The 22,842-nt window shown below is 39.2% G+C and overlaps 2 protein-coding genes across 3 annotated transcripts in view; one reads left to right on the top strand and one right to left on the bottom strand.

Moving 5' to 3' along the window:
• gpc5b (glypican 5b) overlaps nt 1-22,842 on the top strand; it is a 67,204-nt gene that overhangs the window by 24,885 nt on the left and 19,477 nt on the right. The window contains exons 8-9 of one of the 2 annotated variants that reach the window (XM_004562111.4): nt 12,196-12,316; nt 19,776-19,905. In XM_004562111.4, coding sequence (XP_004562168.2) covers nt 12,196-12,316; nt 19,776-19,905 — 251 coding nt within the window. Of the gene's footprint in view, nt 1-12,195; nt 12,317-19,775; nt 19,918-22,842 lie in introns of both variants that reach the window. The other variant, XM_004562110.4, reaches the window with a different exon arrangement.
• On the bottom strand, nt 3,101-6,025 carry LOC143413185 (uncharacterized). The gene is made up of 5 exons (XM_076875860.1): nt 5,951-6,025; nt 5,415-5,508; nt 5,126-5,281; nt 4,282-4,374; nt 3,101-3,914 (listed from the first exon to the last, which is right to left on the bottom strand). The coding sequence occupies exons 2-5, from the start codon at nt 5,421-5,423 to the stop codon at nt 3,594-3,596; spliced, it is 579 nt and encodes a 192-aa protein (XP_076731975.1). The 5' UTR covers nt 5,424-5,508; nt 5,951-6,025; the 3' UTR covers nt 3,101-3,593.

Genomic DNA, 22,842 nt, shown 5'->3' with positions numbered 1-22,842 from the left:
GCTAAAAATTGCATTGTTACATGTTGAGAAATCCACAAATTAGCAAGCTATTGGTGGCCTGATGTACCAGACAAAGAAAAACCATGCAAAAGCAAGTCTGCTCTCATCACTGGTGTCGCTTAAGTTTTATGCTGGGGATCTTATTGATCTTATTTATTATAATGCCCATGATTTCAGATGCTGAATGAACATATCGAGTAAAATACCTGTCCTTACTCTGTCCTTTCTTTAACATTTTAACCTGTTGGGACATTTCCCACATCTACATTCTTTACCGGTCCATTCCAAACTAGATATCCCTGCATTCCCTCCAATTTTGTGTAAAAGGTCTTGAATTAAATATTAAAAAATCCGCCACCATCATTCCAGCCTGATGTTTTACTCACTCTCATAACAGGTTTAGAAGAGATGTCGCCCTTGGCCTGTGCTGGAGCGCAGCCAGTCTGTGCTTCTCTGACCTCTTTACATCTTCTTCTCTCATTCATCCATCAATCCATCCACCCATTCTCCCATTAATTCAGCCATCCATTCATCTCTCCATCCTGCTATTCAGACCTCCATTCATCTCCTCCGCCCTCTGACCCACTTCACTTACAAATGTCTGGTGTTGGTGAAAGTGTGTGTTTGTGCATGTGTGAAAAAGATAAATGATGAGAAAGTCTGAGAGTGGATGATGGAGGAGCAGAGGGCAGATTATAGGCCCCCTTTTTTTTCATGGTTACAAGTTGGCATGACAATGAAGATGGTTACACCTACATTGTAGGGAGACTAGACTGGAGCACAAGAGTAGGTGTCGTCTGTTTTCCGGTATCCAAATCCAACTTATTTAAATATTGCAGTTAAAATATGTGTTCCTAAGTGCATCTTAAATAACTACTAAAGAAGAAGAAAAACAACTTTATTTAGCTGATTTTTTTTTTTGTTTCAGCAGTGGAAGTCATGTAGCTTCTCCAGCTGTCTCCTAATCTGGTCAGAAGGCACAGCCAGGTTTATCAGATGTGGGGCGTGGGGTCTGATGCGCTGAGAATAAATGAGAGAGCATCAATTTACAAATAGTCTGAAAGTCGGACACAAGTGAGAAAACAGTACCATCAGAGAAGGCCCGACGCCAAATTCTTTATAAACTAAGCATACAGGTGACAGGACCCAGCTGGCAGCACATAATCCTCCAGTGGCTCTGGGCCATCCTAATATATCCACTTACACACACTCCCCCAAAGGTGCGCCGCTCACAAGTGAGACTCTAGAACAACTAGAGTTGAATAAGAGCTGTATTCAGAATAGTGATCTAAACCGATTTTTTTAACTTTTATTTTCATATTTCAAAAGCATTTATGGCGTTCCACATTCATAATCAAGTCGCACAAGTATTTTCACAAGTTTTGCCAGATTCAACTCAGGACAGGGCCGAATCACTGTCATTTAGGGTCATCTTACTGAATGCATTTCATGGCGAATGTTTTAATTGTCTAAGATGGAAAAGCAAAAACTCATTTTGACACAGAGTTTGTTAATGCTGGCTCGCACTGCATTCACACACTCCCCAAATAGTCTGAGGTTGGGAATGCACTCCCTCAACTTTGTGTTGGTCATTGTCACTTTAAGTGAAAGGCAACCCACAGCTAATAGCATACTCCACATTAAAAGTTTGCAGTGAAATGTTTGCACGCGTGCAGTACAAGCAAATGTATTTCTTTCACTCAGGCCTAATTATCTAGAATGAGTAGAAACATCGCTGTGGGCACATGTGTGATGAATGTGGACCATCTGATTGCAGTTAGATCTGTAATGGCTGATTGCCTCCAGAAGAGGGAAGCAACAGATCAACATCTTTAGCGACCGCGCATTAACTCTGTCCTTTTCACTAAAAACCTACCATACCCGGTCTATTTATGCGTCCTGTGTTTGTGTGTGTGTTCAAATGTCCACCTCTGATTTACATCACCCCTTAATGTTTTATGAAGACATGTAACAGTCCAAGACAGAAATGTCCTGAACCCTGAGGTAGAAAGTAGAGAACTGCTTTTTTTCCCCAGACCAGTCTAAACCACACTGTACTTTCATCTGGCACAAGAAATACAGGTTTATCCCTCAGGTGTGGGTACAGTGTGTTACTTTGTGTAGCCTATGTATGCATATTATAAGTGTGTGTGTGTGTGTGTGGGGAGTGGGGTTGAATGGGCTAATTAAATGTCTCCACAGGAATGCAGCTAGATTTACAACTGAGGTTGCGACGCCTATAATTGCACTCCTCCCTCAGATCAGATCACCATTTCAGGTGTTATAATTTTGTGTGTGTGTGTGCGATCCTTTAACGCTGCAGGGAGGCACCTTAAGAAATGAGCGCTATGCGTGTCACTGTTAGCAACCTCGCAGTAACTAAGGGCAGCGGCAGAGGAGCGTTGTCATCGTGCTGCTGGTGATTTATGTGTGTCGTTCTCCAGATCTCATTAAGTGTCACTCACAGTCACACCTCTATGTGTTGTCTACACGCCACAGTTCCTGCAATACTATCATCAGGCGCCGAATAAGCAGCACAGCTGGGACATCTGTAATCTGGGCCAATAGCAATGACAGCTTCCAATACATTCAGCAGGACAGCTGGTATTAGACATGAGAAAATGTTTCAGATGTGCAGATGCTGTGGACACTTTCATCTCCAGTTGAAAAGGATGTGTATGATTGCCAGATGGTAAATCTTTGCTGTGATTTCAGTAACCTTTGCACAGTTGCATGTGCACTGTAAAAAGAATAACCCTATTCAAATTAAAAAAAATGATGTCCAATTGTCACATCCAAAATATTTGACTTCATAGAATCCAAATTGAGTCACTTGATATGACCTGATACTTTTATGTTGATATAAACAATATTACTAGACTTGACTGAAACTTTAAATTTTGCATTGATCCAAATTGATTTTTTTACATAGAACCATTATTTTAATTGAACCAAGCTAATATGTTGAAATTTAACCAACCTAATGTATTCACATCGAACCAAATTAACATGAACTAATATGTTTGTGTTGAAGCCAGGTAATTGATTTACATATATTCAAACTATATTTTTTACATTTCATTTTATTTCAGTTCAAAAATGCTCTGCATTTCCTATAAAAAACAAGACAGTTGGCCAACCAATTATTTCAAAATTATTTATTGTTCCAAACCATTTTAACTATAATCAATAGAGTGGATTAGTAATATACAGATTTAGTGCTATGGCAGAAATGATTAAAGAAATGTTTGTTTTATAAAACCTGCAACCTTTTGAAAACCAGTATAAAACCTGCAATCTTTTTAGAACTGGTATAAAACCTGCAACCTGTCTAAAACTGGCATAAAACTATTATAAAAACTCTTTTTAAACCAATTTGCAAGTACTCAAAAATATTTATATGTGCACTATGCCTGTACAATGTAAAAAAAAATCTACACATGTATAAACGAAATCAACTTAAATCTCCCTTTCAAATGGGTGTTCTTATAATTTTTGAATGTAGAATACCACTGCAGGCCAACCAAGCAAAATAACCAAGCACACATGCACATGCATGTGCATATACACATGCACACATGCATGCAAACACACTACTGTGCAGTGTTAAGTTCACAATTAAGTTTGCGAATCTTAGAGGTCATCTTGTTAAAGTCAAGCTCCATCATAATCTTTTGAAGAGCCTCAAAGGTGAACCTGAATCCTCGTGGATATTCCATACTAAGAGCATAACAGAGTCCAAAGACCATTTCCACTCCAGCTGCCACAGAAGGCAACTCATTCAGGACTTCCACACCATCAATGATTTTCCTGATGTCTCGAGGCTGATGTAGGAGGCTTGAGTTGTCCCTGAAGACGAAGAGTGCCATGGTGGTACTCTGCAGCTCTTCCTCAGCTTCATCTTTCTGGGATATCTTGAGGTAAAATATGGAACAAAATGTACAAGTGAAGAACTGAAGTCTGGCACACCTGATAAAACTTTGACCATAATAAACTACTATTTTGATAGTTGTTTGGTCACGGACTATTAGAACAATTATTTGACTAATCAGATTGTGAATTGCATAATCATTAAATTAAATCAATGGTTGAATATTTTCATAAATGTTCCACAAAGCCCAAGAAAAAAAAAAAGAAAACAATACAGAACCCTAAGATATTAACTTGATGAGTTGATTAATCGTTGCTGTCCTACATTAATCACTGCATTTAATAGCAGAGTTGTCAAATTTACATCAAGAGACTGCATCTCATGTAGTGACAGAACAGATATGGACATACCATGTATTCTTTTATCAAGTCCTCAACACGTTCTCCAAGGTAGATAATGAGAGATTTAAGTATACACTCCCTCCTAATGTCAGCATCAGCATCCTGCAGGAACAGTTAAAATTGTTACTATGCAATATGGAGAGTATGTGTGAGAGGAATTTTTTTTTTCACCTCTCTATCCTCATGAGGTGACTAATGCCCCTTTTCCACCGACAAATCGGCACAGTGCGCTTGAGAGCAGTTCAGTTTAGCGCAGATGAACTCGCTTGTTGTGGTGGAAACATAAAGCGGACGTAACTGGGAACAGGGGCGAACCCATCTGGCTATGAAAAGTTGTGTGCAAAAGTCTTTGTCCGCAACGTCACAGCCCGAAGAATAACAACAATCGCGATATATGTGTGTTTTTGTACTTTGCTCTGTCTGTGGTTCATTTTGATTGGTTTGATTTTTGGTTCTTGTGGAGGAAGTCGCCATGGTCCAAAGTCAATGGAGTATGGTTGCTGGGAGTTTTTTTTAAAGCCTTTTGTGGGAGCGCTTCTATATCACATCACGTGGGCACCACACATACCCGGGCCAATCAGGTGTAAAGGCGGTGGAAAAGCGTCCGCAGGGGGCTAAAGTGAACTGAGCCACACCGTGTTCTGTCGGTGGAAAAGCGGCATATGCTTTCTTGTCCCTAAATAAAAGTTTATACGTATATATGTATGTATAAAGCCCACACTTCCTTTCAACATTTTAAAAGGTCACAGCCATAATCACTGACGTTACCAAAATAAAACTGTAACAGGATACAAATTCTCATTAGATACAGGGGTTAAAATGCTAACTTAATAGTTAATTATATACACCCTACCTGATCAAGAAACTCTAGGATCATGGCAGTTTTTGCTTTGGTTGTCCCTCCTTTCTTTCTGATTATTTTAAGTAGCTGTGGGGAGTGCTTGTCCAGCTGGGCCATGAATCTGGTTAGCAGGGGAACTGCAGTAACCTGCAGAAACTCTGCATTAATCTGTACATGAGTAGGAGACAGTGTACAATACATTTTTTTAAAGACCAACTTCCAACAAGAAAAAGTCAAAACATATATTTCCCATTTCCAAACTATGATAAAAGGCATTAGTACAAAAAAGTTAAAGTTATACCTCTTCCATCTGAAATAGACCTGGCCATCTTTCCAAGAGGTTCTTGATGTCAGGCTTCTTATCCACAACCTCTTTCCTCCTGAATTCGAAGGTCCTGGCCATCAACACACAGATATTTATATGAAGAAAGACAGAGACAAACGTGCGCGCACAAACACAAGCTTGTGTCTAGAAACCGCAAGCTCACCAGAAAAATTCAAACGAAGCGGAGCACGGAGTTATACTATGAATGTTATGAACTATGAACTTATGCTAGCTAGCTAGCTGTATCCACCACCGATGCGTTGTGGTAACGCTAGCTAGTTAGTTAGTATACTGGTAAAAAACGGCTTTTTGCCTAACTTGCATTCCCGACTGTGATGGTCGGTTGCTGGTAACCAGTTACGTCACGCCGGATAGCTAGCTAGCTTGTAGCTAGCAGCTACAATCATGCAAAAATTGGGGGTGGCTGTCGACCCAGCTTAACTGGGGTTATTTTCTGCAATTTTGGCAATACAAATTATAAAAGCTTTTGTAACACACTTGGCTTTACTTACGTTTATTTTCAGATGAAATTAATCAAAGATGTGACACGATGTTTCCAGCAGCCATGCAGAATAAATGGGTCCCGGTCTATTTCTGGTGGGCGTGTTCAAGTGCAAATCACTTTGACTCAAATTAAAGATATTATCTGTTCAACATGAAAAGAAATATATGTTTTGAGAGAAATCAAAAACTTTGCGTTGTGTCCTTTGTACAGATATTTAGTTTCATCCAAATCAAAAGTGGTATTTTAAAATGCAAAAAGAAAGGGTTTCACAATCAAATCAATGATTTTATTCTGTTTTGAATGGCACTTATTAGATTGAATGAATGACTGCATGTTAGACTTTTTTCAGTGTGTAATCTCCTCAGAAAAACAGGGAAAGATGCAGTACTGTCAACAAAAATGCGTTTTTAAAGGTAGAATAGGTCATTTTTATTGTTATTTAATAGGAAATTATTGTATTAATAAAGATATATTGATTTGTGCGTAATTATATCTCCCAACAAACTGATGGGTTCTCATAAGTGTAGAAATACACTGGAGTGGGCACTGGTTTGCGGAGGCGGCCATGTTCCCTCGCCACCATGAAAACAGTGGCCTAGTGGACATTCAGCTTTTCTCATTATGTGTTTCTCCTCCTTCTCCTCCCTCATTTCCGCCTCATCTTCTGCTTCTTCACCCCAAGCCTCATCTCCTGAACTACAGTCAGACCTCAAACAGTTTCACTACATTCTCACATTGTATCGTCACAGTCCATATAATGTTAGATCGACTTCAACGTGGCTAACACCAGCTAACAACGGCAAACACAGCAGTGTTTAGGGCCAGAGGGGTTCAGGATATCCTCAATAGCTGACCCCAGTATCACAATCATCAGACAGAAGCGAGCTTCACTGACTCATCAACTCATACTGAAGCTTCAAGGTTTAAACCCCAGTGCGTTGAGAGATGCTCTTTTGCATAGCTTGATTGTCATGATGGGTTATTTGAGCTGCTGTTGCCTTCCTGTTAGCTCAAAGCAGTATCAAATTTGTTTTGTTTTTTATCAAGAAACTGCGGCTCATTGTATATCTTTTCATCTTCCGACCAAGCTCTGTAAACCCCTGAGATGGTTATGTGGGAAAATTCCAGTAGCTCAGCAGTTTCTAAAATACTCAAATCAGCCTGTCTGCAACCAACAATCACGCCATATCCAAATCCCTCCTCTTCCCCATTTATTTGCTTAGTTTGAACTTCAGTAAGTCGTATTAACCATGTTTATATGTCTAAATACACTGAACGTTTGTGTTAACTAGCAGTTGAACAGGTGTACCTAATAAAGTGGTCAGTGAGAGCATATTTTTGTGTGTTTGTGCTTTTTGCAGGCTGTAGTAATTTTACTAAAAGCTATGCATATAAACACGGCAAAATCCATCACGGTCTCAGTGTCCACATAGAGATATATTACATTTATTTGCATATTAATATGGAGAAGGTCACAGAATGTAAAACCTCTAATATCTGACTCTCTGAGAAATTTACATTTAAATATCCAATAGAAACACTCGTCTGCAACAAAAGTATGTCTGTCTACACCGAAACACTTCTTCTGTGACTTGGAGGAAAAGTACTGTTGTTCATTATCTGGATACAATTTACAGACATGTAAATCTTTTTATCCCCTGGAGGAAACGCCTGTCTTATAGTTAGTGTACTCGTGCACTGATACCTAATAATGTTCATATCCACGCCTGCTTGGTCCTTTTGTGCTTGTTCCATTTATATTAATTTACTTGTTTTTCGTGGCGGTAAAAGAAAGTATAGATTCAGTCAGCCTTGTATATATAAAGGTCAAATCAGCTGTCTGTCAGTCTTGGCTGCATTGTTTCAAATGATGTCAGGTATGTTCCCAGCTTAGATCAAGATAAAAGGAAACATGAAATATGCCAGCAGTATGTGTGAGGTGTTGACACTAACAAATTCACTGGATGTGCGCTGTTGACACTGATCCCTAAACTCTTTGCTGGAGTCTGTGGAATCTTGGGATTTTCCCCTTAAGGGAAGGTCTGTGGTTTTTAATTGAGCTTTTATTTCTCGTTTTGCTTTCTTGTTCATCACCCTTTTTCATTATTGCCCTTCGCTTCTTGCTCTTTCATGCTGTTTTTTGCTGCCTTTGATTTTGTTGCCTTTTATTACACATCTTCATGTAGATGTACGTCAATATCCTGTTCATATTACATGTAGTCCATTATCTTGTTTTTATTACTTCATTCTGTTGTGGGCACAGTACATGTGCTCTCATATCCTGCTTGTGTTAGCAACACACTCTCATACCAGTCATGCAGCTAAAAAACTACAGAATCAAATGCTTTGAATGTACAGAGGATTAGGCAGCATGCATCTTATGATCTCTTGTTGTTCATTGGCAATCAATGTTCCCAGTTCCCATGGTGACGGTGTTTGAAATGTTTCTTTTGTTTATGTAGCAATACAGAAAAAGATATGGTCCGTATCATGTGATGAGATTAATGGATAAGCCACCTAATTTAAGTATAACCCAAACTGTCTTCATTTATAAAGCTTGACCATTTTGTTTTATCCTGCAGAGATCATCGGATTTGGGAACATTTTTCGTTAAAGGTACAGTCAGTTGAGTTTGAGTTTATTTTGTTGACAAAAATAATATTGCACTCATTTATTATAATTAATTAATTAATTGTTCCAAGAAACAGATACATTCTCAAATTACACAGGAGTAGGCACCAATTTGCAGAAGCTGCCATGTTTACTGTATGTTTCCTTTGTATCTTAAACACAGTGGTCAAGATTGACAACATCGTTGTGCCTAATGGCATTTTATTTATGTGGCTAGAGAGCAGCGTACATAGCAGAAGAGAAGGGGTGTTTGTACGTCGTGGAGGCAAATTTTAATTTGTGCCTGCACTTTCAGACTGGAGATATGAAGCATCATAGCTATATTTTGCCATCTGATTATAGGTTCCTTTTCACTAAAGAAATGAAAACACAGAAGAAAGCAACAACATGACTGGCATTTGAATATAATCTCATCCTCTTCCTTCTCACCTCAAGCCTCAACTCCTGAACTGAGGTCAGAGCTCTAAAATATGAAGTTTGCATAAACATGCTCATTTATTCCCAGTATTGTTGCAGATTAGATATGCGACCCTCCGCTTCCAGACGGCTAACAACAAGCCAGCTAAATGAAAGCAGTGACTGGTTAGCTAACACTATGCTAGCTAATGTTAGACTCGAGTGTTTGTTTCATCTGATAAACAGTTTGATTGTCTTGCATTTTATCAGACTTTATTCACTAAGTGTTTGAATAACATTAGATGCAATTCACAGAAAGTTTCCCTAACACCTGCTAGCAGCTAACAGTAGCAAAAACAACACTGATAACTGACTTAAAAGTTCAGGATGTCCTCAGCAGCTCAAATTAGTAACTCGTATCTGACTCTTTATGCAAAGTTTTACAGCTACCTCCAGAGTAAATAGACATGGGCACATATTGACAGCTGAGGTAAACAGCGGACTGACAGAAAACAGAACTGCAATCTACTGACATCTAGTGGTGACATTTAACATGCTGTACCTTCATTGCAGCAGTAGTCATGCACAAACAGCTTCAGGCCAGTCAGCTAAGATTCTGTTGCAATATTTTCATCAGCGATTATTTTAGTGCAACACATTTAACAACACATAAGCATGAGATATGAAAGACTCAATAATATAGAAAGTTTACAAGTGCAGAGCCATGAAGCAGTTAATAAGAGTCGCACATGAAAAAATAAGTCCCTCCAATATGTTTACTAAATGCTGCACATTTTTCTTTTCCTGTAGCAACTCTGCTTGCTTTTACAGTGCTGTTTTTCCCCTGACACTTTTATAATGCATCCTATGAAACATAAAAGCAAAACCTGTAATAGCTCTGTTCTAGGATGCCCTCTGGACCCAGTGGAGGTGGTGAGTGACAGGAGAACGGCGGCTAAGCTGTCATCCCTGTTGGACAACGTCTCCCACCCCATGCAGCAGACTGTGACAGCACTGAGCAGCTCCTTCAGTGGGAGACTGCGGCACCCACGGTGTGGGACGGAGAGATTTCGCAGGTCTTTCCTCCCCACTGCTGTCAGACTCCACAACAAAGACTTTAACTGAACAAACACACACATCCACACATGTGCAATAACACTAAGTGCAATAATCTTTTCTGGCATCGTTGTATTTTTACTCAGTTGTATATAGCATTCGTATTCTATTTTTATCTTATTGTATATTTTTATTCTATTTTATTCTACTGTATATAGTATATTATTTTATTCTATTCTGTACAGCTGTGTACTGTATTTATTCTTATTGTATTCTAATTTTTGCGTCATAACTTTTGCACTGTCCACTTCCTGCTGTGACAAAACAAATTTCCCACGTGTGGGACTAATAAAGGTTATCTTATCTTATCTTAATATTTTTTAACCATACCAGTTTAAAGCTAATGAAAACATCAGCAGTATAATATTTAATTAATTCTCTTTGCTTCGGTTTCTATTGATGCTGTATTCTTTTCCCCTACTTCACAGGAAGTTTGCCTCTCCGTTGACCTGATTTTCCCGTGGGGATCTGTAGTCTCACGCTTTATTAGCAAAGCATGCAGTTTGATCTTTTGATGTGATATGTGTTTGGCTGCCTATTTAATGTGAACTTGCATGAAGATGGTTTGGAACGTCTTCTCTCACAGGGACAGTTGATAAGCATTTTTGTGACATCAGTTACTGTAGCTAGTTCAAGTCAGGTGTAATGAATCCAGGCACAGATTTAGAACTCACTTAGTAAGGCCTCAGGACATGAACACTTACGAGCATCAAAACTTGATCTGTGTGAGAACACAACAACAATCTGAGAAACTTAATTAAAGGCCACACTGTGTTAAGTTTCACATGGGATTTTATCCCAGACCAGCAGAGTAAGCATGGCTCCAGAAGAAGAGGTCTTCACCACCGCACCATCTCTTGGCATCACTCAAATCAATTCAGATTCATCCACCATGTCTCTGCTCCTTGGTTCCCACAATCCTGTTCCCTCGTTGCCATTGCCAGAGTGTGTTTGTGCTTTTGAGGGTGTGGACTCGGTGGTTACTGAGTTGGTGGTTGATTGTATTAGCTAGCAAAGCTGGTTTGGAACATGGAAAAATGTGACTCATGAACTTTTGTTTCTTCTTTTTTGCTCTTCTCCCACTTCATCTTCGTTTTGATCCACCCACCAGACAAAATGATGTGATCCTTGCTTACAGCCTGTTATTGAATAAAGCTATCAGTATGCAAGATGATCAAAGATGGCACTCGTTGCATGGAATAAATTGTAATACTAAATTTACTTTGATTGCATCATTTAAAAACATGCAGAGTTACTCAGCTCTAAAGTAAAGTAATATCCTTTCAAATGATTTTAACACTTGATTCTTGTGTCCTAATTCAGCGCGTCTACAGTGGGTACCTCTGTAATATATTGATATGTAAATGTATGATGCATATATATATCTATATATATATCTATATAGATATATAGATATATATACAGACACAATTATCAAAGAACTAAAATATCTTAAACGTATATTAAATTATACAAAAAACATCTTTGTAAATTGAATTTCAGTTTCCTGTGTGTGGGAAAATGTGATTTCTAAAGATGAATCATTTTACAACCTTGCTGAAAACCACTAATAGCAATTACTGTAAGCAGTCCATCTGTTTTCAATGAAATATCCCTGGGAAAAAAAGTAAAGAAATAAGATTAATCTGCATAAAGATGAGCTCATATCACAAGTTAGTCCATTACTGTGGAGTAAATGGTGACTTTTCTTTTTGCAAAGGGTATGTATGTGTCTGTGTACTTGTAATACTTCTTGTCTTTACTGTTGTTGGTAGCTGCTTACTGTCAGAGGTGCAAAAGACAGATTATTAACATATAAGTTCAAAACTTGGTTTAATGTTAAGGCTAGGGTTAGATCTGGATTATGGGCAAGTAGTGATTATGGAGGGGTCAGGATAAGACTCGACAAAACCAGCGTGAGTAAATGTAATATCCTCTGAAGTAATGAAAATATGACCGTGTGCATGTGTGTCTATGAATCCAGTGCACTCTGACTAAACACACGAGTATAGTGAATGGAGAGAACTGGGACAGGAGAACAACACTCACACAGAGACAAACTGGGACAGGAAGTACTGCATATCTTTCTCATGTTCTGCCTTTCTGTAGTTATGCAGGTCGTGTGGTTGGCAACACTTTAAAAGCCCAGAGGGAGAATCCCGAGCTGACTGTGCGCAATACGGATCCTGTCCTGAAGGGCGCAAAACAGAGGCTGGAACAGCTAACACAGGTAAATGCTCAACCCAGTGTTCTCCCAGTTTGTTACTCCCAACAAAGGCTGTCTTATAAAGTGTTACCCAAATTCTTATGTTAAGATGGATGATACTGAGATTTTTCCCACCCTAACAACAACTGTTGTCCAAACCGTCTTGTAATTATAGAATAAGCTATAGTCCCAATGTTGATATATTATGAGTTGGTGGCCTTTCTTCTAGTGCTGCAATCAATATTCACTCTGAAATATGCAATCGAGAGAAGAAGAAACCTTAGATTTGGGGGCTTTCCTTCATCTTTTAAGGACACTATGATGAAACAAACTTTCATACTTCAAAAGGATTTTTTGAAGTATGAAAGTATTTGCTTATGAGTGGTTTTCTTGTTTTCTTGGATGATTTCACATCTACTGAACATTAATATACCCTGCGCTAACCTTGGCAGTGACACCCTATGGTTGCCATTCTGCGGGAGTGATGATGATGATGGCTCCATTTTTTTTTATATGTGTGTGTCTGTGTTTGTGTGTGTGTTGCGGGGTTGGAGGGGCGTCCTTAAGTTCATCTGGCCTTCAATTATGCGCTACCACCTCCTGTGTGAAGTGCTGCTTAATCCAATAAAGTTAAATGTCAGCACTTGAAACACAGGTAGATAATAACACTCAATAATAAATAAATTAATTCAACAATTAAACTGGAATTTATGCAGGACTTTCAAGGCTGTACTCAGTAAGGTAATATGGAGATATGATTTGTGTGAATGATTCATAAAATCATACGATTCCGTAGAATGATATATGAAATGTATTCATTATCATGATTCATTATTATATGTGTGGACGATGTGGCTTTGGACCCTTCTGGATTGAGGGAGACAGCCTGATACATCATACAACTCATACTGGCAACATAATTTGGTTTGCTGGTCATTCACTCATCAATTCAAATCAGTTTTATTCATATAGCGCCAAATAGTCACCTCACTGTGCTTTATAATGTAAGTTAGAAACCCTGCAATAGTAGAGGAAAAAACAAACAATCAGAAAACCCTTTATGAGCAAGATCCTGGTACAGTGGGAAGGAAAAACTCGCTTTTAACAGGAAGAAAGAAGTAGAAGCAAGAACTGTATAACAACCTAATCTTTTGTTCTTTAGATCTCGAGTAAATCTAAAAAAGGATACACACGCACTTTAATAAAGTAAAATAAAAACAGGGCTATGTAATATAACGAAACTGTAAGTTTAGGGTTTTTTTAAACTTAGTAAATGTTACTCAGACAGGTGGAAACAGCTGATTTCTTTTAAATTGGTAAATCTATTTTTAGTGCTGAGTTTTGTCCAGCAGCAACAATTTGGAGTCAAAATAAACAGTATCCGTCCTCACAGGCGTCACGTTGTTTGAAATTCTTAGTCAAGAACTTTTATGGTGTTTGTTCAACTTTATTGTTTAGTCTAGTTGAATCTGAGTTTTGCAATCCTGCGCTTGGGTTTAACTCTTGAGTTTTCTTAATGCCAGTTTTTAGTTCCCCTGCTGCCACCCTGTTTGTTCCTCCTTCTCTCTCATTTCTCTGTTGATGTCATCATCACCCTTTGTTCACTAGCTTGACATCGTGCTAAGTGTTAGTATTAGGTCTCTCACTCATTTCCTATTTTCCTTTGAGTGTTGGTTTTCCTTCATGAATAGTTCGCTTTACTTCCTGCTTTGCCTGTGTTGATAATCTGTACCCGTGTCTCATTTCCTCTCCGCTCTCTAACCCTAAATTAGCCTTCTGTGCTCACCTGTGCACATTCATGCTCTTTAGACCTGATTGGACTTCATGTTCTTTGGATTACAATTTCTATTGGCCTATTTGTATTTTTCTTTGATCAGTCACAATAAAGGCTCACATTTTGTTTAGTATTCAGTCTGCACTTCCCTGCAGTGTCCTCCCCTCTACAATCCACACATCACTGGTAAACAGTAATGACTGGAGATGTCACCCCGCCCAGCAGTGTGGCCCACTGATTTGTTTTTAATCATTTTTAAAGGAAGCTGGTTATCCAGTGGTGGCTGCTCAAGTTAAATATGGCCCCAGTTTTACACAGTTACTTCTTCTTGTAGGTGTTTACAGACAGCACATGTGGACCACAGAGATTATGAAGTTTGTTTGTGTTTTTAGATGGGTGTGGAGGCTATTGAAAAGAACTATCCTGTCGGCAACACACATGTATAAAATATATTACAGAAACTAAACAGTACCCCCTAGAACTGTCATAAAAACAGAAGTTATGTCTTCCTAGCAACAGCCACTCCTTTTAAAGAAAGCCTGTTAACCTCTGGTTTATGTAATGTTGGTGAGGGTAAAGGAAAATTAATCGGATGGGACATGCTAAGGCCTAGTTTTCTTTTCTTTCCTTTTTTTTGCTGTTCTGCTGTTCTGTGCTTTGTCTAATTTCACTGGTGACTCCATTAATCATGCTGCATTTACATGGAGAAAATGCCAAGTCAGCACCGCCCCGTACTCCCCCCACACACACGTACACAAACATGCACTACACATGCACCATGTATTCATTTATGGATGCGAGTTCCTTCTTACGCTCATTAATTCGGTCTAACTTGTATACTCTTGGTCATCTGTGATTTAAAGACTATTCGAGCTTTTTGCCGATCTTCAGATGTAATTCAGACGAACACGCGGTTAGATCAATGTGTTTGGATACGCGGCCTCTGGATCGATCGTAGTAATGCTATACAGGTCACGACATGAACCAAAGGGAAAGGTCTGATATTTTCCATTCTGAGGTGCGGTGTGGTCTTTCCATCTTTCTGATAAATTGCAGGATGCAAGCCTCTGCACACATACAAACAAACTAAGTGTAATTTGAACCTGTTGAGAGTCGCCTTTGCAAACCCACATCCTGGGCTTTGTTTCTTTGAAACTAGGTGCTCCGGTGGCTTCTCTGTGGGTGAAGCCATTCATCTGAGGCACAGCCGTTAATGCATACCATTTATTAATTATTATTCATGCCTGTCATGTGTGCCATTTACACGCTCTGACCACAAGGATGAAAGCAGAGGGAAAATATGAGACAGGACACAGAAGCGTCCCTGGAATTTTAATCATTTCTCCGACCGGGTTTTGAAGGTCTGTCTTTCTTTATGCGTTTTCGTTGGTGTCTTCTTATCTGTCACTGTCCCAATTTGTATTGCGTGCTAAGCAGACCTTTGGTGCAGTAGCTTGTTTTTCACATAAGCTTTGCTGTCTAATGGGATTTTATTAACGCAACCACGTGTTTATACTCACAATTAAAACTTGTAGGTACATGCACAGCCAGTCAAGATGACATGAATCAACCCTTTGTGTTAAAAAGGGGAAGGGCTCTCATCTTTTGATTACATGGCAGCTGAAGATGGGCAAGGAAGGAGTTCTTCTCTTGTAAAATGATCATTTGTCAGCATGTGATAGGATCATTTACACCCAGTAAGAGCTTTAAATTATACCAATTTTATTGTGGAGACTAGACTTTGTGTCTCAACGCAACAGTCTTGTAAATCGTAGTTTCACTTTCCTGTATTTAGCTGACAAGAGTGTCTGCTGCTGCTGTTCTGTTTCAAGGTTTGACATGTTGTGCACTGAGAGCTGCTCTTCTGCATACCTTGGTTGTAATGAGTGGTCATTTGCTTTACTGTTGCCTTCAGTTCAAAGGAGTCTGCCCATTCTCCTCTGACCTCTGGCATCAACGAGCCATTTTCTCCCAGAGAACTGCTGCTCACTGGATATTTTCTCTTTTTTAAGACCATTTTAATCCCAGCAAATCAACAGTTTCTGAAAAACTCCACACAGCCTGGCACTAACAACGATGCCACCTTTAAAGTCACTTAAATTACCCATCTTCCTTACTCACTTTGAACTCAGCAGGCCATCTTGACCATGTTGACATGCCTAAATTATTTGAGTTTGGCTGATTACATATTTGCATTAACGAGCAGTTGAACATGTATAATTGTTTAAACATTTTATAAAGGCAGTGTCTTATTATCCATCATTATTAAAATCTGATGTATTATTGAGAACAAAGCAAAAAATATTTCTATTTTTACAGTATACAAAAGTTCATCACCTCAGCCACTACCAGTTTAAGTTTGTCTCCAGTCATTAATTACACTGGACAGACCGTTCTGGAGTTACCACACTTGAATAATTTTATTTGTTGGCTCTGTTGGTTTCACAGAGGAGTTTCAGTGCCACATGGCCCAAATCCTGTTTAAATTTCAGACTTTCCACATGACTAAGAAAACAGTCCTGGTGGAAACAGTGCTGTAATGTATTTTTGTCCTCCCTCAGCACTCATTTGCAGTCCAGTGACATGATGGTGAATCACCGTACAGAGCCTAGTCTGTTTCTGTGTCCCCTCGGACATGCTGTCATATAATAACCTTGCTTCCCCTTGGTTCCGTGGCTGCTACACGCCTACTCTATGGTGGAGGCCAGATGTCCCTCCGTTTGCATCCCACATTCTTCTGCCCCACAAGGAAACTCCACAAGGACTAACAGGCACCCTTGCTTGTTAATCAAATAAAGTGATCGATGATGCCTGCTTATTTTAAACATGTTTCCTTGATCCATACACAAGGATAGGTGCACTGTTTTCATTGTTATACTTATATAGTGCGTTTCTACTCTCCCGGAGTACTCAAGGCGCTGTATACAACATGCTGCGTTCACCCATTCACACAAGTACTTCTAAACACAAGTGCAAACTAATAAACATTCACACTCCAATAAACACATCAGAGAGCAACCTTGGCATTAGTATCTTGCCCAAGGATATTTGGTGTGCAGCCTGGGGAAGCCAAGGATCGAACCACCAACCTTCCAATCAGTAGATGATTTGCTCTACCACCTGAGCCACAGCCACCCCACAATGCTGTTTGCCTACTTAATATCTTCCCCTTGTGAATCAAAACAGACACCTTATGCTTATGTGCTAAAGGGATTATATTTGGTAGGCAGAGTTAAGTCATCTTTAAATACGAGAGAGTCAGACAGATTTTGTCTGTGTATAAACAAGCAGCTGAGACAGGGAAAATCAGTTACAGCTCTCACTCTGCAGGATAGCAAATTTAAAATTATCATAAAATTTCAGACAACTGACTGTCCATTTAGTTGTTCAGACAGTTTTCAATGTAATACAATAATATAAATCATTCAACTTAATTCTTTTTTAATAGCACCCGATAGCAACAACAGTCGCCTCAAGGAGCTTTATATTGCAGCGTAAAGACTCTACAATAATACAAAGAAAACAGCAACAATCAAAGAACCCCCTGTTAGCAAGCACTTGGTGACAGTGGGAAGGAAAAACAGACTTGTGTTGTGATTGGCTGGTGGTGAGGGAGACAGGATGAAAGGCACACTGTGGAAGACAGACAGAAATAAATAATAACTGAATTATTTAATAACAGATTAGATGCAAATTTGAATATAAACACATAGTGAGTAAAAAAAAAAGGTGAGTGAAGAAGAAATAGTTAATGCACCATGTGAAGCCCCCAGCAGTATAGGCCTATTGATGTGTAACTAAGGGAGGTCACCTGATCCAGCCTTAACTGAAGGTTTTAAGGCTAATCTTAAAAGTAAGGGGAGGGTCTGCCTCAAATCCTAACTGGGAGCTGGTTCCAGTTTGGAGAGGGGCCGGAAAGCTGAAGACTTTTCTTCTCATTTTACTTTTAACAACCATAGAAACCACTGGTAACATGATGAACTCTCTCCTCTTCACCGCTTGGAGGTGTGGTATGGATATGATCCTGAAGCTTGAGTGCTCTACCAGAGGTTCTGCACAGTATCTTAGCTGGTGCTTGGACTGTGCTCTTCTGGACCAATTCTGCTGATGTTGTGCCTGCAATCTGCTGGAGCCACAATTTTAGTTTTGGCCCCTTGTACTTCTCTGTTTTCTTGTGCTCCTTCTTCCTGATGTAGCTGTCTGCTGAGATTGCAATATATATCACAACTGTGGTCTTCTGTTCCTTGTCAACCACCACAATGTCTAGTTGGTTGGCCAGCAGCTTTATATTGGATATTGTAGTGGCAACACTACAACACTGCTGGCTTTGGAACAGTTGGTCAGGGAACCAAATCAAGTAAAGGTCTCAAAGCCAGGACCACCATGCTACCTAATCAGTTCCAGCTAAGGACAGAAATAAGGCAAAGGAAAAAAGATATATTTTACTGACATTTTATTTTTCACCATGGTACCATATATACATATATATTTAATGTCTTCTTATGTCTTTTTCCTTGATAAAAATGCTGTATGTTTGCCTTGTCTCTGTCCTTAGCTGGACCCCATCTATATGACCCACCTTGGCTCTTTACAGTACTCATTTATCAAACTATGAACCAATTACATGATCCTGTCATAGTGTATGGGTGAAAACCGTATGACTTTCAATTTGATGACTTGTATGTTTTATTTTTTCCTTTGTTTTAACAAAATGTGAACTGTTATTTATAAATCTGGTAATCATATTTTACTTTACTTTACTTTATTCATATAGCACTCTTTACAGGGTAACAACCCCAAATGCTTCACAATAATATAAAACAGATATACATAAAACAGCACAATCAAGCATACAGCACAAATCTAGGTAAAAGCCAGTCTAAATAAATGAGTCTTAAGCTCCTGTTTAAAAGAATAAATGCAATCAAGGCAACATAATGATGGAGGCAAAGCATTCCACAACCTGTGGGCCACTGCTCTAAAAGATCTATCTCCTCTGGTCTTAAAATGTGTTCGTGGGACAAATTTTAAGACCAAAGCAGATAGATCTTACCACCACTGAAGCTAAATCCAGTATTGTATTTAAAAAGTAATCAAATAGCAGGCGTGAAGACATGAATAGAGGCATGAAGCTTTTATCTGGCATCACAATTATGCCACGGCATCGGCACTGATCTAAATAAGCAGTGGAGAGTGGGATTCTTGTTGTCATACCATGACTTGAATAAAGTTTTCATGTGTACTTTGACCTGTGTTTTTGTCTACATGTTCCTTGTTTTCTAGTCTTTCTTTCGATGTGTGTTTATACATACATGTCATTCCATTATAAAAATCAGTCACTGCCTTCCATGTGACCCCCTGAAAATTGGATTATTCTCGATTATAGTATACATTACAAACTGCTACCCCTCAATTCTTCAGACTTTGCTTCCAAGGAAGGTTTTTCAAAGACTTTCTTGTATCATTAGGTACTTTGTTACTAGCAGCCTGTCACAAAACACATAATTTGTTCCAATTTCTTTAGCTTAAGTTATGAAAAAAGACAACATAGTTTGAAAGACATAAAAAATGTTTTTCTACCAGTAAGGTTATCAAATAAAATCAGAAAAAAATCTTGTCACAATACAGAACAAAATTTGAATCAATCCAAGTGTCTTGCAAATGTATGTGTAATATCTGTGGACATATGTGTGTGTGCGCTTCATTTAGGAGCTATTAGTGGAGCTGGGCTGGGCGAGCAAAGTGAGAGGAAGGGTTGAGGAAGAGGAGGGAGGGAGCGCCCACACGGAGGGAGGCAGCGGAGATGACTGTGATGATGAAGATGGCTGTGAAGCATCTGGTGAGGAGAGCGGTGAGTCACACACAAACACATAGGCGAGCTCGCAGAAAGAGAGGAACAAACATTAGCAAACATACACCCACACATATACGCAAATGAGTTGGTGCACGCTTGCAATCTTGTCTTTAGCCTCTGTAGCTCTGGGGTTTCCGGCACACATGCTTGCACACATGCACGCATGCACACACACACACACACACACACACACACACACACACACACACACACACACACACACAAATAATAAATAAAAGACAATGTGCTCATGGTTCATTGGTATTAGTATGGTAGAGATTTAAAATACTGCAGCCTCCACATATCGTGTGCCAGCCGGGAAATGCCCAGAGGGAGGGATAGTACTGAGAGATGGATTCAACTGTCCTCCCTCCTCTCTTGCTCTCTCTGCTCTTCTCTCACTTTTTCCATCTCACTTTCTGCTGGTCTCTGCAGTTTACTTGCTCCTCTGCCGTGATAAAGGATGCACTAACAACCGGGTCATGCCAAAAACAGAAATGGGGGGCGGAAAAGAAATGTAATTTTCGTCATTTATCTCTTGACTTATTCATCGTGCATATGCTTATACATAATACATGGGTGTCACAGGGAGAACTGGGACCCGTAGGAACGTTGAGACAATTCCACAGAGTGGATGAAGTTCAAATTTACTTTCATTTTAATTGCTAATTTCAGAAAGGATGCTCTGGGTTGAGGGTACTGGCCAAATGTAATGTTTTCTGTCCTTGGCCTGAAAAACATCTAAAGGCCCTGTGTTTCTCATAGCATGAAATGTGTTGACGAGTAAAGAGAAGATTCAGCTAAAAAACTGGGTCCACTGTTTTAAGTAGAGTGAAAGCAAAAGGAAGTGGTGCTCAGAAAAATATGGCTTTGGGCTGCTTGACAACTAGATGTGGAATTTTCTTTTATCTAATAAAGCAACAATCATGGCAAAAAGGTTAATTAAAAGTAATTTAATATGCTCTAAAGATAACGGACTACTGTGATCTGTGTTAGCTGAGAGAAAATCTTAGAATGACTGGTGGAAATACAATATCAAAGCTTTTCACAGGATTTCAGAAAGGTTTTGATCCTTTCTGAGCCATTATGTCTTTCTTAGCGGCTTAATACCACCTGAACAGCTGTGGCTCAGGTGGTAGAGCATGGTAGACTGGGTCATCTACCGATCGATTGGGCCCTGACTTCTCCAGTCTCTGTGCAGAAGTATCCTCGGGCAAGATGCTGAACCCCAGTTCATCCACATGAGTGTGTGTGTGTGTGTAAATGTTAGATGTTAGATAAAAGTGATATGTGAATGGGTGAATGACACTTTCAGTAGAAAATGCTGTGAGAGCTCAACCGAATACCGAGGTGCTATAAAAATAGCAGTCCATTTATCAAAATGGGGAAAACTGTAAACACCAAATCTAAAAATCTAAAGAATGTCATCAGCCTTCGAAAAACCCCACTGCACATATCTTAATATATTAAACTAAGTTAAATATAGACTGGATATCTCTTCATTCTGGTAACAAAGTTTATTCAGTCTCATTTAAGTAAAAGTTTAATTAAAGGATTAGAAATCTCTTTTTTAAATGTGGCCTGGCCATGAGTTGTTTCAAACAACATGTGCGCGCTACAAACACGTAAACAGTTCTTATGCAATAACAGATTGAATTCAAAACAAGTAAAATTGCAAAACACGTTTAGTGCAAAGTTAAGAACAGTCACGCTGACTTCTTTATCCTTTAAAATTGACCTAAATTTCCGCAGAGTAGCCTGCAAGGTGTTATAACACCCAACATCACTGACAAGAGTAAGAAGTGGCCTCTTTGGCAACGCTGAATCATCGTGTTTGAAAAACACTTGTAGCTAAATCGCTGTATAAAGGTGGGAAGTTCAACCACTAGAGTAAAAATCTGAATTCCTGTGAGTGTTAAGTTACTCCTTATAATAATGAGGCGGTAAATAACACTGCGAAGGATGGAGGACACGATGCTGACATCTTAAATGGGATTCATCTGCTATGCTTATGACCTTTTTTCCTTCCCAAAAAAGAAAAACGCACTAATAGCCATCTTCTGTGTACATTTTTCAATGCCACTGCTGCAGTGTTTTTATGTAGAAAACAAAAAGCAGCTGGATTGTGTGACCAGGAGATATTTTATTTTGTATTCTTATGATCACAGTTATAATCAGAAGTATCAATCATTAATCATTTACCATTGTTGAACCAGTTGACAGAATAATCTTTGAACCATATCTAGGTTAACATTAATCTACACAGATTATCAGTACTCTAATCAGTCTATTGTTGTTCTGTACTATTCATGTTATTTGCTTAAAGCTGTTTCACAGTTCTGTAATTACTCAGAAGCCTGTGGGGCCTGCTGGACCCTGCCTTGGTTCCATGTTCCGTTCTGCACGTACACAGGCCTTGAAAGTACATGCACGCTCTTATACAACACATGAATGTGTACACACACCCTTAGTAAGAATAGGAGGGTTGTCTGAGGACAGTTTTCTGACAGATATACTTTCACAAAAGGCACGAATGTAATACACACTTGTTTTCTCTAACAACTAGCAGTTGATGTCCATATTAGGTAAACTCTCTGAACAGGCCCAAAACTGTTATCATTTCCAGTAAGGTCTGACTGTGTTACGTCATCATGGGATCATGGGTTATATAAGGATGGGGAGCGGTCCACTCTTTGGAGATCTGTGGCTGTACGCTTGTCTTCCCATGCTTCTGTCTTAGAAGTGTGCAATAAAATCACTATGTTTGTCACCTACACGGACTCGGCTGTTTTTCCGTCTTACCCAAACCGAACCAGACGTAACAATTGAATTCACTTGCTAAGTGATAATGTAAAGGCAACATGGCTGTTTCTAAGGCTCTTGTCGTTTCTGTGTGCCCTTGTTCTTTGAATAGAGATGAGC

The sequence above is a fragment of the Maylandia zebra genome, linkage group LG17 (genome assembly GCF_041146795.1).
Source record: "Maylandia zebra isolate NMK-2024a linkage group LG17, Mzebra_GT3a, whole genome shotgun sequence".
In the NCBI taxonomy this organism is placed as follows: Eukaryota; Metazoa; Chordata; class Actinopteri; order Cichliformes; family Cichlidae; genus Maylandia; species Maylandia zebra.
The sequence above is the reverse complement of the archived record's forward strand: the minus strand, read 5'-3'. Positions and strand labels throughout refer to the sequence as shown.

What these genes read in the sequence shown, in the direction of transcription:
- LOC143413185 (XM_076875860.1), bottom strand. An exon ending in TCCTAGAGTTTCTTGATCAG is followed by an intron (nt 4,375 to 5,125) that starts GTAGGGTGTATA and finishes CTGTTCCTGCAG; the next exon opens with GATGCTGATGCTGACATTAG. An exon ending in ACTTGATAAAAGAATACATG is followed by an intron (nt 3,915 to 4,281) that starts GTATGTCCATAT and finishes TTTTACCTCAAG; the next exon opens with ATATCCCAGAAAGATGAAGC.